The 18,667-nt window shown below is 37.3% G+C and overlaps 2 protein-coding genes across 8 annotated transcripts in view; one reads left to right on the top strand and one right to left on the bottom strand.

The window, feature by feature from the left end:
• The window catches only part of HIBCH (3-hydroxyisobutyryl-CoA hydrolase), a 92,988-nt gene extending 87,467 nt beyond the window's left edge, over positions 1 to 5,521 (bottom strand). For all 7 annotated transcript variants that reach the window (XR_006736928.1, XR_006736929.1, XM_045559577.1 and 4 more), the window contains exon 1: positions 5,256 to 5,521. Coding sequence is in view for 5 of the 7 variants with exons in the window: in XM_045559577.1 (XP_045415533.1) it covers positions 5,256 to 5,263 (8 nt within the window). In the remaining 2 variants the exon portion in view is untranslated. The remainder of the gene's footprint in view (positions 1 to 5,255) is intronic.
• Positions 5,522 to 12,727: 7,206 nt separating this feature from the next.
• The window catches only part of INPP1 (inositol polyphosphate-1-phosphatase), a 30,532-nt gene continuing 24,592 nt past the window's right edge, over positions 12,728 to 18,667 (top strand). Inside the window, exon 1 of the mRNA XM_045559568.1 lies at positions 12,728 to 12,924. The gene's annotated coding sequence lies outside the window, so the exon portion shown is untranslated. The remainder of the gene's footprint in view (positions 12,925 to 18,667) is intronic.

The raw sequence follows: 18,667 nt of genomic DNA, 5'->3' as shown, positions 1-18,667 counted from the left end.
AAAACTAAAAAATAAAGTCCATTAATTAGCAAAAAATGGTTTGGTAAACATGTAATAAAACAGGCATCCTCAGACACTGCCAAGAGATGTACAAATTGGTACTACCTTTCTAGTAGCCAGTCTGGAAATACAGATCGGCAACTTTTAAAATGATCATATCCTTCAACCTAGTAATTCCACAAGCATTTGCACTAATGAAATCCCAGAGATATGATCAAAGTTTGATTTATAAAGATGTTGACAACTATTATTTACATGAAGGAAAAACTGAAAATGAATAGAACCTTTTAAAAATTGTGTCATCTATACATAATCATTACTTAGCCACTAAAAATACTTAAAAATTTTTTAAAATACTTATGACATGGAAAAATAGTCATGAAATTACAAAAAGAAACCAGGCTATAAAACAACAAACATAATACACTTCTAATTTTGTTGTTTTAAAAGTGTTTGTTGAACTAAGAATACAAAGCTTAAGACACAAATTGGCCAAAGTGACCAATAATAATAGACACGAAAATGGTGGAGTGTCGGGGTAGCTGGGAAGGGGCAGAAACAAGCATGGAGTCTTGGAAACTGTCTCTATCCAGATGATGGTTACAGAACATATATGTAAGTAAAAGTTTACTAAGCTAAAAACTTTGGAATAGTGCACCTAAGTATCTTATGTAAATTATAATTTAAAAATAAAGTAAGAAGCAACACAGGGGAAAGTGACTGGAAGGAGGGTGGCTTCTGGCATGCTGGTATATCTCATTTCTTAGTCCAGGTACTGGTAATTTCAGGTATGTTTGACTTGTGAAAATTCACCAAGTTGTATCTTTACGCTTTGGACCTTTTTTAAAAAAAATTCCAAAAAAAAAAAAACATAGCTCTTGCCCTTGAGAAACTCAGAATACAGTGACAGATGCGTAAAAAAATACTGTAGTAGGAATATACTGAGATGCATGCTTCTTGTTTAAGAAGTTAAATTTAAGATCTATGGAAAAAGACCAAAATTAGAATCAGTAGCAGCAGCAGCCTGACAGGAACTGGGCACGAGTGCAAATATATATGTGATGGAACTGATAAATTGCCAATTGGTTAATTTTTCAAGGATAACTTAAGATTACATGAGGAACAAGACAGCCTAGCTGAGGCTTAAAAAAAAAAAAAGTATTATGACCATTGTTACCACTTGAAATCATTGATGACTGAACTTATAAAAGTTTTTGTAATCCAACTTATTCGTCAGAATTTACTTTCCTTTTATATTACATTCAAATTTAATAATACTACAAAAAAGGGGGAAATCATTTATTTGTTTAAATCAGTTACACTTCACACTCCTGGACTAGAATAATTTGAATTTACCTTACACCAAGTAAAATATTCTTATCAAATCAGTGATTCCAAGACTGGTCTGCACAAAAGAATCACCTGGGGACTCCTATAAAAATTCCAAAGCCCACATCACACCTAAGACAAATTAAATCAAACTCTGGAAATAGGACACATGCATAGGTATTTTGTTTGAAGTGCCTCTAAATGATTCTAAAGAGAAGTTGTCAATAAAATCAATACTTCATGAAAATTAAACTGAAGTGACAGATCCTAGCTTATTTAGGGGTATTTTCTAAAAAAGGTTTTCATACATACTTTCTAAATCTGAACTACACTTGCCCTAAAGCACCATTCCTAAAATTGTTTTCAACTTGACTCAGTTTTCTTTTTTTAAATTATAAGTATCAAAAAATGTAAGAGCTGATTCCTTTAGATTCAGAATGACTTTGAATTCCTTAATGAGGCCAGTGCCTGAATGTCAGTTCAAGGTTCAAGAGGGTGCTGCCAGATCAGCAAGTCTTTTGTAACAATTTAATTAAGACCTACAGCATAGAGTCAATGGAGAAATACTGACCTAGCTTCAAGTCCCAGGTTTATTTATGAGCTAGAATCCTAAATAAATAAATATAGAAAGAACGAAAGAAAGAAACAAAAATAATCTTATTTCACTCAGAGAAAGTAAATGTAAACCTAGCAACTGCAAGTGCAAAGCTTTATACATGGCATTTATAGGTCACAAAACCCTGTGGACCAATACCACAAATACATATATAAGTACAACTAGATTCTTTGCCAGATTCTATATAATCATATTGCTTCAATTTTTTCCAAATCACATTCAACTGTTATTTAAAATTTCATATTAACTTTTCTAGCTCAAAATGTACTTGAGAATTTGGAGTTCCAAGTAATTCTCAATTTATGGTCTTATCTTTCCTTTCTATTGGCTCCAAAACTGCCAGCTGGTGGAGAAAAAGAGGGCATGCACATCTCACTACTAATTTCTTAATTCACTTGAACAGGCTTATTTCCTTCAGGTGATGTCAATTTGACTTCTGCGAACAGTTGTTCTCAAGGTGTGGTCCCTGGACCAGCACCATCAGCACTCCCTGGCAACTCGTTAGAAATACAAATTCTCTGCCCCACTCAAGACAATAAACTGTAGGGGCTGTTTACAAGCCTTCTAGGCGATTATGGTAGATATACACTAAAGTTTAGAAGGATGAGAACTTTATTATTTAGGAACTTTCTGCAATTATCCAATAAAACATACATGGATGCACAAAATTAAAAACTAAAAAAACTCTACATGAAACAGTTTAAGCAGAAAGATGATATAATAAAAGTAGTGCTTAATGAAGATTATTTACACTAGAAGTAGGCAAGGTAAGATGTGAATAGAGCAGAAAATCAAGTCCAGGAGGCCAAGTAATTCAGGCATGAGCTGATGAAGAACAGCAGCTGTAGAAACTGAAGGGAATGATTTATGGAGAATTATTATGAAGTTAACGACTCAATGGAAATGGAAAGAATTATGTCAAAAATGACTTCAAGATTTCAAGCCAAGAAGCTAGGAGAATATAACTATTGAAAAGACTGCAAAGGAAGCTAGCTGGTTTGTAGGATGAACTATGATTATTTTGTAGTTTATACTGACATAAGTACAAACATTCAACAACAAATACAAAAAGAGACTGGAGCTTGAAAAGAAAGTTAGGACCAAAGACATGTCAGGAAGTCACAGGCATATATAATACAATCAGTGAGGCATAACAATCTCTCAGCTCCCTATAAGAAATAAATGAGAAAGCTACAATTGAAAACTAATAGCCAGAAGGTTGCTGCCCGAATCTGAAAATGTGTTTTCTGGTCCGCAGTGTTTTAGAACTATAATATTTAACAAATCAAGAAATTGCACCTAAAAATGCAGTTTTCCAGCTTTTCCAGAAAAAAAAAAGAAAAAAAAATTGGTAGTTACGAAAACCCTGGGCTAAGAAGCAGCCACCTTTAGACACAGCACACTCTCCAGCTCACCAGTGGCCCTCTAGTTCTCACAGCTGCCATCAAGCCAGCATCACTCAAAGCTTCCTTCCTGGCCTCTGCATTTGGGTTTGTGACTCCTAGCACAGAAAAAAACGTAACAGAGCATCAAAGATTGAGCCTTTGATCAACTAAGAAACAAGTAGAAGTAAAAGAGATAGAAACAGCCAAACAGCAAGAACTTAAACAATGTAGTTCAGCAGAGTAGAAAGCAGATAGAAAAGGAAATGGGTACCACTGACATCTTAGAGAGCAACCTCTTTGAAGAGGCTTCGAGACCCTATCTAAATCTGCCTCTCACAACTGTACTTTTAAGAAACTTATCAAAGTTGGTAACTAAATATTGCTTTAGTTTAAGTATTTATTTCATGTCTGCTCTCCTTTCAGACTCCAAAGGCCATACATAAGGAACAGTAAGAACCCCAAGTAGTCCAGGATGGCTACAGGGTAATAGATATCCTTACAACAGTGCTTCCCAGCAGCTAGAACAGTAAGTACCGTTGCATTCATGAAGAACACTGGGGCCCAATCTGTGAAATCCAGGCTGGTGGGATTGCCATCAGTGTCAACCATGGCCTGAGGCCTTTTTTCCTCTCAGAAACATACTCTGTGGCACCCTGTTCCCTTATACATTTGTGGGTTAGGCTGTTGTAGGCTAGATGATCTTGGTCTTAGGTCTCTGCTTTCTTGGGCAATATTCACTCCAGGGCTGAACCTGGAAAAGGTATCTCTGATCAAAGCCCCCATACTGGTCCTGGCCTCACCTACACAGTCTGCATCTTGAAATGTGGGGTGGAATAAAGCCATGCTGAACCGTGTGAATGACAGATTCTTCCTAAGTCAGTTAACCTTGTTAACAAACACGTCTTTTCTATTTGTTTCTCAAATAATTTGGTATTTGCTGACATCAAAAAAGTAGCAAGCAATAATTACATGTACCGATTTTCTTAGTATTTACCAAATTTCACCATGAGCTGGTGCAGGGACAACTAATTTTAAGGTATGAAAAAAACAAGAAGAAAAACAACTCTTCAATGTATAACAAATATTTACTAGAATCAGATCTGTGGAGACAATGTTAGACAATTAGAGACTTTCCCATGAAGCAGTAGCTACTACTCTTAAGTCAAATGTTCCCATCCCTTTGCAGGAAAACCCTACGGCAAACTCTAAGATGTGAAGAACCCAGAAATCTAAGTTGTCAAGGAAATAAAGACAGTTCCCCCTTCAAGTGGGCACAGCTGCGACCCGGTATTGCACAGACACAGGCAGTACTAACTTCCTAAGATTGCTACCAGATTTCCTCGATTGAGCTCAAGCTGCAGTGAGTAACACTTTTGAAAAGTTAAACAGAACGTGGGTGGCTGCACCAACCCACGCTGAACGTCCGAAACACTAGCCTGAAAGTCGCAGTCGCCTGCGTGAACGCTGGAGCCGTTCCATAAAGCTGAACGCACAATCACGAGCACAGCTGCAACAATTAGCGAAGTGCGTGTGTTTGTTAGCTGCACAAAACATGCCACACAATTGCTGTAAGTTGAATCCCTACGGGTCCCCAAACTGTATGTACCCAACTTTAAAGAAAGGAAAGAAATAAGGGTCAAAAGGAAAGAAAGTTGTGCAAGTCTAGGCTGAATAAGAAGAGTCAGTGGCAGAAAAAGAAGTTCTTGCTGCAAAGTAGATGCTAGAAATAGAAAAGGGAAAACAAGGAGCTTGGCCGGTGGAGGATGGGGGGTTTGGGGCGGGCCTAGGCTCGGGTTTGAGGGCTGCGCCTCCAAGCGCGACTCAAAACTTTGAGGCCAAGTAGTTCCCACTCCCGACCCTTTTCTCACTTGGGCGAGCGCAGCTGAGGAGCCTGCCCTCGGCCGCTCGCCGGCTCGTTCACTTACCTCTCCATGGGTCTCCACACCTCCCGCCGCGCCACTGCCAAAACACTCCGGAGCCAAAGCAGCAGAGCCGATGCACAGGAACGGCTCCACTGCCTCACGCGGGGCACCGATGACGAGCCCTGGAGCAGCTGAGGCGACGCTCCTGAATCGCTCCCTTCCCACGTCAGAACCGCTCACGGCCGCCTCACGCCACCAGCCACCGATGACAAGTCCTCCAGCGGGCCAGAGCGACCGCCAGCGGCCTTTTCCGCCGTGCGACGCCTAGGGGCGGGGCTGGAACGCCGCTTGAGGAAGTGGATTGAGGCGGGGGAAGGGAGATGAGCTGGGAGCGGGGCCCCGGGGCGGAGCTAGGGGCGGGGCCAGGGCGAAGGCGGATAGAGAGCTGAGGCGGGGCGGGAGGAGGGAGGAGGGAGGAGAGGAGACCTGGCTGATGAGCAGGAAGAGAGATTGCCCTCTAGAGGGTACCTTGGAAAAAGCCCAACCTGACGTCTAGGCTAGACCTGCTAATTTGAGTAGCAGGAATTGATGTGAAAGACTTCTCTGGAACTTTAATGATTTTTTAATTAAAAATGCAAACTTAGTATTCTTTTCTTTGAGAATCAAACAGATGAAATACGCTTGATAACAGGATGTAGTTTATTCCTAACCCAGTATAGCAGAATTCATTTCATATTGGGATTGGGACATTTTCTGTTTTCTTGGGAAAAGCTCTAGATCCTCCATTCTTCCTCAGTGACCGACAAGAATTGTCAGATTAAGAGATAATATGTCTTTGTAAATTACTAAAAGTTACCGTTATCAGTAAAACCATGATTACATTCAGAAAGTAGCTTACTCTTAAATGAAACCAAAATTTAACTCAACCACCTAGGATCCACTGCAAAGTTGAGAAGAATGTTCCTTTACTTCCAGATCCACCAGATATCTAGTAGCAGGCATTTCATCACCACTAAAGTATTGACATATTTATCAGAAAAAGGAAATTCAGTGAAGAATTTCAGAGAGGGGGAAGTTAAAAGAGTTATTCTTAACTCCTTGATATTTAAGGAAATACATTGTCAGGCCTTTGATCAAAAATTATGTTGTTAACCTAGATCAAATATACCCAAATGTCCACTGAGCAGAGGACAGACCACAGACATCACAGAAGGAACTCTTGACCTGCAGTTCAGTTATTAACCAGCGACAGGACATCATTTGATAATCATCATCATGTCTCATTCATCGTGCTCAAAAATGAATGGGTCATCTGAGCTAGCTGGAAAAAGCATGGGCTTTTCTGCTAGACAATCCAACATTCAAATCTTCCTTGTCATCTTAGCTTCACGTGTGCACAACCTGTGTCTCACAAAGCCCCATGCTTAGAAGAGCCCTATTCTTGGTTTAATGCTCTGCTGTTAATAATTTTTGAACAAGGGACCCTATATTTTAATTTTACAGTAGGCCCGAAAATTATGTAATCAGTCCTGCCCCAGCACACTAATAGTTTAGTGACCTTGGACAAATATGCAATTTTTCAGAGCTTCAGTTTTCTCATCTGAAAATGGGTGTGTTGATGACCGAAGACTAGAGGTACTTGTAAAAATCAATTGAAATATGGGTGGAAATACATGCATAAATTACTTAGGCCCTCCCAGGCATTCAAGACCTGTCAGTTATACCACCACCTTCCACCAAGCCAGCTACCTGTTCCTAAATTCTCTATTTCTGTTAATGATGCCATCAGTTTTCTGGCCTCCAGCTCTAGAAACCTTGGAGCCCTTTAAAAAAAATTTTTTTCCTTAACATTCTATTTTGAAGATTTTCAAACATATAGCAAAGTGATAAGAATTTCAAAGTGAATACCTATATACTCACCACACCGATTCTACCTATATTAACATTTTATCTTGCTTTATCATCTATCTTTATCCTATAACTATCTTATTTTCTAAATGAACATCTAATTACAGGCATTGATGTACTTCCCGAGTATTTTACATGCATATTATTATCTAGAGTTAAATATTTGTTTAAATATTTTTAGATGAAATTTACATGCAATGAAATGCCTATATCTTAAGTGTAGATTCACTGAGTCTGAAAAATGTATAGACCTGCGTAACCAAAACTCCTCTAAGATATAAACCATTGTCATCATCCTAGAAAGTTTACTCTCACCATTTTCCAGTCATTCTTTCCCTACCAACCCTCAGAGGCAACTACTATTCTGATTTTTTTCTTCCATACATTAGTTTTACATTTTCTAGAACTTCAAGTAAAATGGAATCATACAGTATGTACTTTTTGTGTACAGTGTCTTTCACGTAGCAAAATGTCCAAATGGTTGTGTCTATCAGTAGTTTACTCCATTTATTGCTGAGTAGTATTTCATGTATGAATAACTTCAGTTTGCTGATCCATCCTCTTCTTGTTGAATACCTGGGCTGTTTCCAGTTTGGGGCTACTACGAATAAAGAGGCTATATCCCTAGTAGTCTAGTAGTTAGGACTTGGCAGGGAGTGGGGTGGAAGGAGGGAGAGAGGCTGCCACAAACATTCTTGTATAAATCTTTCATAGACATATGTTTTCTTTTCTCTTGGGTAAATACCTACAAGTAGAATTGCTTGTTTATACGGTAGGATAGGGTAGGTATATTTTTAGTTTTGTATGAAATGGCCAGATCTTTTTCAAGTGTTCACATTCTTTCAGACAAGAATTCTGGTGGCAGACAAACCACAGAATGAGAAAAAATTTTTTACAAATAATATATTTGATAAAGAGCTTGTATCTAGAATATGTAAAGAATTATTACTATTAAAATAAACCAATCATTATAATTAAAATAAACCAATTTTAAAGTAGGCAATGGATTTGAACATACAGTTCTCAAAAAAAGATACACGAATGATCAATAATCACATGAAAAGACAATATCATTAGCCATCAGGGAAGTGCAAATCAAAACCACAATGAAATATGACTTCACATATACTAGGATGGCTATAATCAAATAAGACAGATAAGCCAGATGCAGTGGCTCACGCCTGCAATCCCAGCACCTTGGGAGGCCAAGGCAGGAGGATGGCTTGAGCCCAGGAGTTTGAGACCAGCCTGGGCAATACAGCAAGACCCCATCTCTACAGAAAATTTAAAACTTAACCATGCATGGTGGCATGCATCTGTAGTCCCAGCTACTCAGGAGGCTGAGGCAGGAGGATTGCTTCAGCCCAGAGATTCAAGGCTGCAGTGAGCTATGATCAGGCCACTGCACTCTAACCTGGATGACAGAGCATGATGGTATCTCAAAAAATAAATTAAATTGACTGACTTTTGTGGCAACAGAAACAGGGTTCCACCTTTGCTATTCAACTTTATTTACCATTTAGCTGCTCTTATTCATGCCACACATATCTCTCCTGGATGTCCCTGAGCACATAATATTGATTTTTTGCCACTGTGCCTTCGCTCATGCAATTCCTTTTACCAGAAAAGCCATTCTTCTTTTACCCTCTTTTAAAATTTCTTTGTCCTGAAGGCTTATCTTCAATCTTATCTTCTTGTAGTAATCTTTTACTCTAACCTGTACTGAGCTCTACTGTCTGAATTCAAATTACAGTTCTCATCAGTACAGTAGTCCATTACTTACTTCTTGACTAATTGTTTATTTAATGCTAATTTTCTCTCTCAGACAAATTGTACATTCCTTGAGGATAGGAACTGTATCTTATATTCTGTCTGAATCTTTCAAAAGCCTAGCACTGGGGCGAAGTAAGCAGGCTTGCAAATTTGATCTACTAATTACAAAGGAGATTTTGCATATAAATAACTTTGTTTATATTTTAATCAGTGTAAACCCGGCATTGGTGTAGAAAAATAAGGTTGTAAATTTATTTGTCAAAATGCAGGTGCTCCTTGAATTAAGCACCCATAACATATGAAAGATTATCAAGAAGCCAGCACCAGGGGCAGAATGACAGAAAAGTGACTCCCTCCTACTTTCCCTTGTCAAAAAATAGTGATTGGTAATCAATGAATGGCCCTGGAGAGGCTGCCAAAAATTCACCACTGTTGGGTTGAGGCCCCTGAACATACCCTGCCCTGCCCTGTCCCCTTCCCTCCAGAGCTACACCACCAATCAAGGATGTTTGCCAATGCCGGGAACAAGGGAGTTGTTTAGTCAGACTCTCCCAATAGCCCACTTCTGGAAGAACCTCTGGGACCCTGCCTTTTCCTCACTCTAACCTGCTGTGCTACCTGGCCAGCTCTATCCTTCTTCCTCGCTCATGCGGTGAGTAGGAAGTCTCAAGACTCAACCTTCTACCCCTTTCTTTCACATCTCTCAGACGAATGCTGAAACTCATTTGTTTCCCATTTTCATTTGTGATTTTTCCAAAATTTTTCAAAGTATCCTTTTGTGTGAAGAGTCATTTTGATACTGAAGTTCTTTGCCAAGCCAGGGCAAAGTCCCGACTTACAATGATCTCCTTGGTCCCCACTCCAAGGCTATGAGCATGGTGGTCCCAGGTCACCCCTTTGGCCAAGGACAACCACAGGATACAAAGAATGAAGACCATCTGCATAAAGTCCCTGATGTCTTCCCAAACAAGGAAAACAGGGTCATACAACTGGAGGTCAAGAAGCAGGGGTTCACTCAACTATTATAGACGAGAAGTGTGGAAAACAGACCTTGATTTGGTGACTCCAGACAGTGATTTAACATCTCAATTTATCAATGTGACATCTCTTCTATGTCACAAGATGGATGGGATGGGATACTGTGGGGCCTGTGACCCAACAGCACTTCTCTTAAGGGATTTACCATTTCCTTCCTTGTACTACAGGCATGGATGAGCAGCCTCACTGATCCCAAGGTTTTGGAGGTACCTGAGGTTAAGTAATGAAATCTCCTGGATCCTTTCCCTTCCCTCTTGCTCAGTATCCACAACAAGTTAAATAAGCCCTTCTGCAAAGCTAATAGTCAGTAAATAAGCATCAGTATGTTTATGTGATTGTTAAGACATTGAAATACTGATTGATAAATAGCCACCGCCCACTGCCAAGCAGTACTGCTGAAGAAACCAACCTGGCACTTGCCAGCTTTCTGGCCACAGCTGTCTACACTAGACCCCATCCCATGTGTTCATAGTGGCCCCAGATCCCTTTGGGAGAGATGGCACCCCTGGCAGTAGTGCTTGCATGCTAGAGGGCCTATGCCTAGTATAATAATGTCCAATTATTTTTACTTAAAAATATTCATATTATGTAGGTACAGTCTTGAGGACCTTAGCTTAGCAATAAATATTTACAATGACCACTGAAACATCCCCAAATGAGTAAATGAGTAAATTGACCTGTCATACCAAATTTAATAAGTTGATTTATAAATTCTATGATGTTAGGGATTCTATACAGGGAACTGTATAATCAAGAAGATCCTCTGTAATAATTATGACCTCTAAAGTCTTCTGAGTTTCCCTAGACTTATTCGTGTGTATGAAAACATAGCAATAATAATATGTAAGTAGTATAAATTTTTTATAGTATGCATATACTTCCCTATGGTGAACATTGGATTCCTTAATATTTGATATTTCTTTTTGGGAGTGGAAAATAAAATCCAATGAGTGTCAAAATGGTGTGTTTTTCTACGCTTACAGGAAAACTTTCAGTCCTTTTTAGAGTCTCTTTTACATTGTTCTGGTATTTGGTTGGCTGAGGCTTTCTGCTGTTCTTAATACTGTATTTCCCTATGGAAGATAAAAAAAGGTAAGGAAAGAGAAAATAGTAAATATCAATATTCTGTTTTCTGATATTCAGCCACTATGCTCAGAAACCTTCTTTGAAACTAATCCTAAATTAAATAGGATTAGTTAGAATCCTATTAGACAAATCCTAAATCAAAAAAGAAAACTGACTCATCCTGCAATGCTAGTGGTAAAACTAATTTAAATATATATAATTTCTGCCTATAGTTAGGAGCAAAAAAGTCACTTAGGACAAAAAGACAGTGGAAGGCAAGACAGCAATGTTTGATATGTGTTTTTAAGATTCAAAGTGGATGAGCTAGGAAATGATTTACAGCTGATGAAAGAGTTGTGTAAATCGTAACATCAAAGATTTCTTTTTTCAAGTTTTGTTTTGACTTCAACAGTGACAACAAATTAGAAACAGCTGCTGCTGTACACTGATCTCCTCCTAGACTCTGGAGTACGGGAGGTCACAGCCTCCATATTCATCCACAGGATAAGACTATCTACGAGGATGGGGAACGGGAGAGCAGGATGGCAGTGGAGAAGTAAGTAGTGGCTGGGAATGAGCTTCCTTTTCCCCATCTTGGTGTCAAGCCACAGTCTGCAACTTTCATTTAGCTCATTGGTCATCACAGAAGCATCTAATGACTGCACTTGTTGTTATTTCCAAGACAATTTAACTCTGTATATCAAGTAATACATTTAACTTTTCTTCATGATCCTGTTGAAAGAGTATGGGTACGGTGGGGATGTGTATGAAGAAAAAAACTATGTGAAGTAAGTTCAAAAATCACAGGAGTCAAATCTATGTTCTTTCTAATTTTCCAATGTTTTCATTTATAACAGTTCATTTGTGGAAACTCTGGATTAATCACCATAAGCAAACATTTCTGTGTCAGCACATTCTATTAAAAGCCTTGTGAAATGTATTTTGGATCAAATATTCAATGTGTGTATGTGTGAAGGCATTTTGAAAACTAAAATTAGTTTTAACTTGTGAGGCATTAGGAGTAATAGTACAGTTGCGATAAACTGTATGTACCCAAATATATTTAAAATGTCCTAACACTACCTAAATAATGAGGTACCTTATATCACAGAAGAAAGTTATTTAACAAATAAAAAAGGGAGTATAACCAACATATAAGAGATCTACTTGTTGTCTTTTCTTGCCTTTCCAGTCTTGTTGGCTTTTTTTACCAGAATGATTTGGTAACGTGAGGTGTGGAGGAAATAGAATGGGTGTGGTTTAGGAAAAGAATTTGATTCTGTGTATTAGACATTTTAAAGAAGCCTCTTAAAGCCCTATTTTTAATGCTCAAGAAATTAAATGACTTTTAGTGCACTGTTACCTGTGAAATGTATTACATATTCATACTTGCCACAAAACATCAAAAGATAGATTACCAAAATTTTTACAGTTCTAAAAATAAAGCTAGGCAAACTTATTGCCAAGCCAAATACCCCAAAATGGGTAAGCAGTCAGGATGTAAAATTAAATATTCAAGACAACAAAGTATGCAATAAAATGATTTTACAAACTGAAGTGTATCAGGGAGGATTCAACTGTAAGTTGATTTTAAAGTCTTCCATGGAAAGCTAAAGTAAACAAGAAATTATCCAGAGAATTTTAAGAATTGAAGGAAATGACTCATTGATAATATGTTTGCTCTAGAGGGTAACCTTTGTACTAAACAGCAGAAACTCCACAGCTAATCAGCAGAGGCTGGGCTTGGCAGTTTACTAAAGGAATGTCCAGATGGAGCACAGGGAAAGGCAATCCAATATTTCCTCCCTGAATTTTTTACTCTCAGATTCCAGCCTTTAATTCCTTTGAGATGGGGGAACTCAAATCCTAAGGATCCATATACTTCAAAGCTTTTGAATTTACTACATTTTACACCTGAGAATTCAGTAACCAACACTTCTGTGGAAAGGTAAGTGTAAAAAAAGATAATTCCTATTTTTGAAGTTTAACAAATATACACTCTGTGTGTGTGTGTAGAGTATGACAGAATAAAGATTAAAAACTCAGGCCCAGTGACATCTTGACAGAGAGAAGCCTATATTCCCATGCATTGGTAAATGACTGTCTGCTATGACTTGTTCTAGAAATTTATCATTTGCTTTTGGTATCTCCACTACTTGTAGCCCTCAATACCATATTCTACTCCCTCTAGTTTATATAGTTTAATAACCTTGCACTGTGCGGTAGAAAAAAAAAAACTCAAAGAGTTTTAAAGATTCTATTATAAATTTTAAGGATTCCTCCTTCAAATCTTTAAAAAATCATAGATATGCTTTGCTTTCATGAGAGTTATTCAATCTTTTCTAAGGCAGGTATAAATGGTTTATATTAGTTAATGATTTAAAAGAACACAAAAATAACATTGTGCAATGTGGTGCTAGGAAGCTCTTACAACTTAGTCAATTCAAATCTGGTCCTTGTTATGGGTCACCCACATTTTGTTAACTACCTATTAATAATATCTTATGGTCAAGTCATTTTTACATGTGCCTGACGGAAGAGATATAGGTGGCAAATGCTGCAAAACATTATAATCCAGTGAACTACAGTCAAAACCAATTTCAAGTTTCCAGCAGCTGATTTCCAGTTCTGAGGTGGGGTAGCAGCAAACGCACAATGTTGATCCATGTGGCAATTGGTAACTTCATGCTAGTTTGATGTGATTGACATGACTGAATGAAGGCTATGACTGAGTCCAGAAAGGCTGAGAGGGGCCTACTGACACTGCTGCTATCGACTCTTACTCTAAAGGCCTTGGCTAACGTGTCATTAAAAATCATATTTCAAAGGAATATTTAGTAGCATGGCAAAATGTTCATATATGATGATGAAACAACAGTTTTCAAAAAAATATGTCTAGTAATGTGTGTAAAAATATTACATATATATACACACAGAAAAATCAGAAAGTTACACCCCAAAATGGTACAGTTATAGTATATGGAGTAGGTTTTGTTTTCTTCTTTACACTTTTTCACATTTTTCAGTTTCCACAAACTTTTCTTCATAATGCACTACTTTTATAACCACAAAAAAGTCACTTGAAAATAGTAAATAAATTTCATCTGAAAGCATAAATACTAAGAATATTTTGAAAATAATATTTGAATTTGAGCAGGAAATTATGCTATTATTATTAAAATGCTATGCTCTTGTCACAGTAATCCAAAGAAAGGTGAATGAAATAAAATAGAGGACCCAGGAATATGGCCAAGTCCACATAAGAACTTAATTCATGATACCTCAGTCATCACAGATTAGTGAGAAAGGAATGTTTGTTCAATAAAGGCTTAAATCTTAAAAATTAAATAGTAAAAAAATTAGAGGAAATATAAACGAATACTGATCTGATCTTTGGTTTAAAAAAGGATTTTCTAGGTATTAAAAAAAGAAAAGATCCATAGATTTGACTACATAATAAATTTTTAATTTTGTAAATAGTAAAAACTGTTACATAAAATTAGAAGGCAAACAAAGAAAAAGTATTTGCAACAAATGTGCCAAAAGGTTGTGACAAAGGGTTAATTCAATTGTTAATTTAATTAAACAAGATAAATAATAAGACTGCAATTGCTAGTCTGTGCATTCCATGAAAGCACAGGCATACATATTGTTCATGACTTATGTCCATTAGCATAATGACCAGAACATCATACAAGGAATTAATATGTATTGAATGAGTCGAGAAATGGTCAAACATGAAAAGATGACTTAAAGAAAAAGGAGAAGGTAGCCAAGCAGAAGAGGAATTATAAATGGCTAAGAGTTGTAGGGAAAAATTATTTCAGTAATAATAAAAATGTAATTTAAACTATGATGAGAAGTTAGGAGAGGTTTTTGGGGGTTGTGTATGTGATGATACATGTAATAATGAGATGTGTAACATTATTCACTGTGAGGAGTATCTTGAAGGGCAATTGGTAATATCATATTGTTGACCATGTAATTCTAGCAATTTAAAGAAATAAAACAGACACTTCATGTTTATGAAGGGTATATCTTCTAGATTCTTAGACTCTCCAAATCTGTCTTCTCAAACTGTATTCTGAGGAGCCCTGGGGTTCTGCAGAGGTGTTCCAAAGTCTGCCTCAAATATAGGAAGAAGGTTCCCCCAACACTGCCTCAACCAGAGCAATTTGACTTTTATCTAATTTATAGGCATCTAGTTTTGACTCCATATAAAAATTTTTTCCTTAAAGATTCCATTGAAAACATCACAATTTGAACACTACTATACTGTAGTACATGTAATAGATACGATAAAAATGCATGGCATGTTACGTCTCAAAAACTACTAGGGAAGTGGAGAATAGTCAGTGTAATGTCCCCAAATGCTGGCCTTACAGTAATATTAATAATTCAAATTCCTGCTTTGGAAAATGTGTAAATCACTCTATAATTACCTTGCAAATAGTCAAAATCTCAGATATAAAATTTGAGACTATCCAGGACCCACTGCAATAAGGAATAAAAGATTGTGTTCAATGGTGATCAACAGTGTTCCTTAATATATTAGTCTGTCATAACAGGAAACAACTTCCACTCAGATGTTTCAGCCAAAGAGAGTTTATTGAAGGGACTATTTACAAAGGAGGGGTTAGATTTAGGGTTAGGAGTGGATGAAAGACAACAACAAGACACATGGAGGTACCCAGGCATTGGCATGGCTAGGCCTGAAGAAATAAGGGGAGGAAATCCCCTTACAGAGCCCTGTGAAAGCTGGCACAGTGGAGGAGGTGCTGCCTTGCAGGAGCTTTAGGACAAAGCCACCGTCAGAACGCTGCCAGAAGCAGGGAAAGAGGTGGGAAGATATACCCCAAACTTTCTTCTTTTCCACCCTCCAATCTACTGCCAGTGTCACCCAATTAGTGTCACCCACTGGTTGAAGCCAGCTGGCAAGAGATCCCAGTGGGAATACCTTGTGAAAATTCCACCTTCTGAGGCCCAGGGTTTAGCAGAGGGGCAGAAGATGAATCTGACAGACAGCAAGTGGAGAACAGCCGGCATACTCACAATGGCGAAATACAGCAGTCCCCCCTTATCTGAGAGGGACATGTTCCAAGACCCCCAATGGATGTCTGAAACCATGAGAGTACTGAACCCTATATCTACTATTTTCCTGTACATACATACCCATGATAAAGTTTAAGTTAGAAATTAGGCACACTGAGAGATTAACAGCAATAACTAAAAATAGAACAATTACAACAATACACTGAAATAAAAGTTATCAAGCACTGTGGCCATAACTTTTGCAGTTTAAGGTATAACAGCAAAAGTAGCAGGAATTTCTTTTTCCTTATTCATAATTTCATGGATAGAAGAATTCTTCTTACTGTAGATTTTAGCAACTTCAGTATAAGATTTTTTTTCTTTCCTTAAGTCAAGAACTTTTACATTTCACTTAAAGCAAGCACTTTATGGTTTCTCTTTGGCATGTTTGAATTGCCAGTGTCACTATTCTTGCACTTTGGGGCCATTATTAAGTGAAATATGGGTCACTTGAACACAAGTACTGTCACAATCTCTCCAATAACCAAGACAGCTACTAAGTGACTAATGGGAGAGGAGTATCTACAGTGTGGACACCTGGACGGACAGATGATTTCCGTGTCCGACCGAGACAGAGCAGGATGGCCCGAAATTGAAAACTTATGAATTGTTTATTTCTGGAATTTTTTTGGACCTTGGTTGAACAAGGATAACTGAAACCGCAGAATGTGAAACCACGGATAAGGGGAGATTACTATACCAGAACTCAGATGCCTATTAATAAAAGAAAACTTAACTAAATGATGGTATTAACTATTCTGCAATTAAGTATTAATAAATAATGGTGCTCAGAAGATCATTATGTAATCAGCGCGTATAGAAGAGAGGGTGACCCATGTCACATGAAGGAGTGGATTCAGAGAAGATTTTCTCAAAGTGACAACTGAAGCACTTTGTTGTTCCCCAAGCAAAGTTTCTTATATTTTTTTACTTATAACAAAAACACTACACATTCATTATAGGAAACATACACACACACAACAAAAAATCACAAATATTTCCAATTCTACCCTCTCTCCTAGACCACTATAAACATCTCCATATGTTAATTTCTTTCCAGATCTTTTTCTATGCATTTATACATATATGATTATGTTGTATTTGGGATCACACCATAGATATTCTTTTGTAAACTGTATCTTCTACTTAATAAACCATAAATACTACTTCACGCAATGGATACCATTCTGCAACATTTTAAAAAATTTAAAACCTTTAAAAACTTGTTTCCTTGTACCTGGTTGTAACTAATTTCTATTCTCAGACATCTAGCTTGGTTTCTCTTTTGACCATTACCGAACATACTGTGATGAATGTTCTTTGCACTGCTCTTTGCACACATTATTGTCCTCCAATTTCAGGCCACTGTTTTTCTAGCCTCAAGATAGCCCTCAAATCTATTAAGATTTTATGTTTTTTAGGTTTTTTTTTAAATGCACACAGAAGAAAAGCAACAGAGACATATGTGGTCTTCAAAGTGCAAAGTATTTGCTATCTGATCTTTTATAGAAAATGTTTGTCAATCCCTATTATTGAGCATTTTTGTATTATAAAAATTCCCAGAAATGAAATTTTTGAGTCAAAGGGTGTGAGCATTTTTAAAGCTTTTACTACATTCTGCCAAACTGTCCTCCAGAATCGTTAAGTCAATTTATGCCCTTCTCAGTAACGTATGAGTTTAGCTGCCACACATCCTGCCCCAACGGTTACTGGCCCAAATCACTAGCTCTAAGTATTATTTTAAATTCTCAGCCAATTTGATGGTGCATTATCGTTTTAAGTTTTCACTTCTTCTTAAAATCTTTGGCCATTTACATTTTCTTTTCATGACTTAGCTAATTTACATTTTGCCCATTTTTTGGAATAGAATATTTTTTCTTTCTAAGTCCTTTTTAATAATAAGGATACTCTCTTATCTTTCATATATATTGCAAGTTTTTGATAATTTTTATTTGATTTTTAATTTTATTTTATGGGTTTAGTAGATGAAAGAAGTTAAAAGTTGCATAGTCAAATCTGTCACTTTTTCTTTGTAATTTCAACTTTTGAGGTTAAAAGCAATTCACTTGTATTTTCTCCTTGCCTTTTTAAGACTTTTTAAAAAAATTAAATCTTTTAATCCTGCTCAAATTAGTGCCTGAGAAAGGTTTTCAAAAGATGTATAGGTAATATTATGTTAGTCCTGGAGTCAGATTGCTGGGTTCAAATTTAGTCTCATCACATCCTACATATTTGAGTAAATTACTCAACCTCTCTAAGTCTCAGTTTTCTTGTTTATAAAATGGAGATAACAGTAATACTTGCCATAGGGTTGATGTAAGAATTAACACATAAAATCACATAAAGCACTTAGCATAGTGCCATGAGCTACTATTACAGCAGCAAGAGAATGCTCCCCCAGGCAAAAAGCAGTAACATGCATAAAGGTGCAAAAGTATGAAACCCCTTTGTGCATTTAGGAAACTAAATGAGTGTGGTAAAATGGGGTGTGATGTGTGAGGGGCAGGGCTGACAGATGAGGGGATGGGGGGGTGATAGGCCTTGAATGCCATGCCTAGGAGCTTGCTCTCGACATTACGAGAGATTGGGAGCCAATGAAG

This window comes from Lemur catta, chromosome 8 (assembly GCF_020740605.2).
Source record: "Lemur catta isolate mLemCat1 chromosome 8, mLemCat1.pri, whole genome shotgun sequence".
Taxonomy (NCBI): domain Eukaryota; kingdom Metazoa; phylum Chordata; class Mammalia; order Primates; family Lemuridae; genus Lemur; species Lemur catta.
Note: the sequence above shows the minus strand (reverse complement) of the source record. Positions and strands in the feature narration are given on the sequence as shown.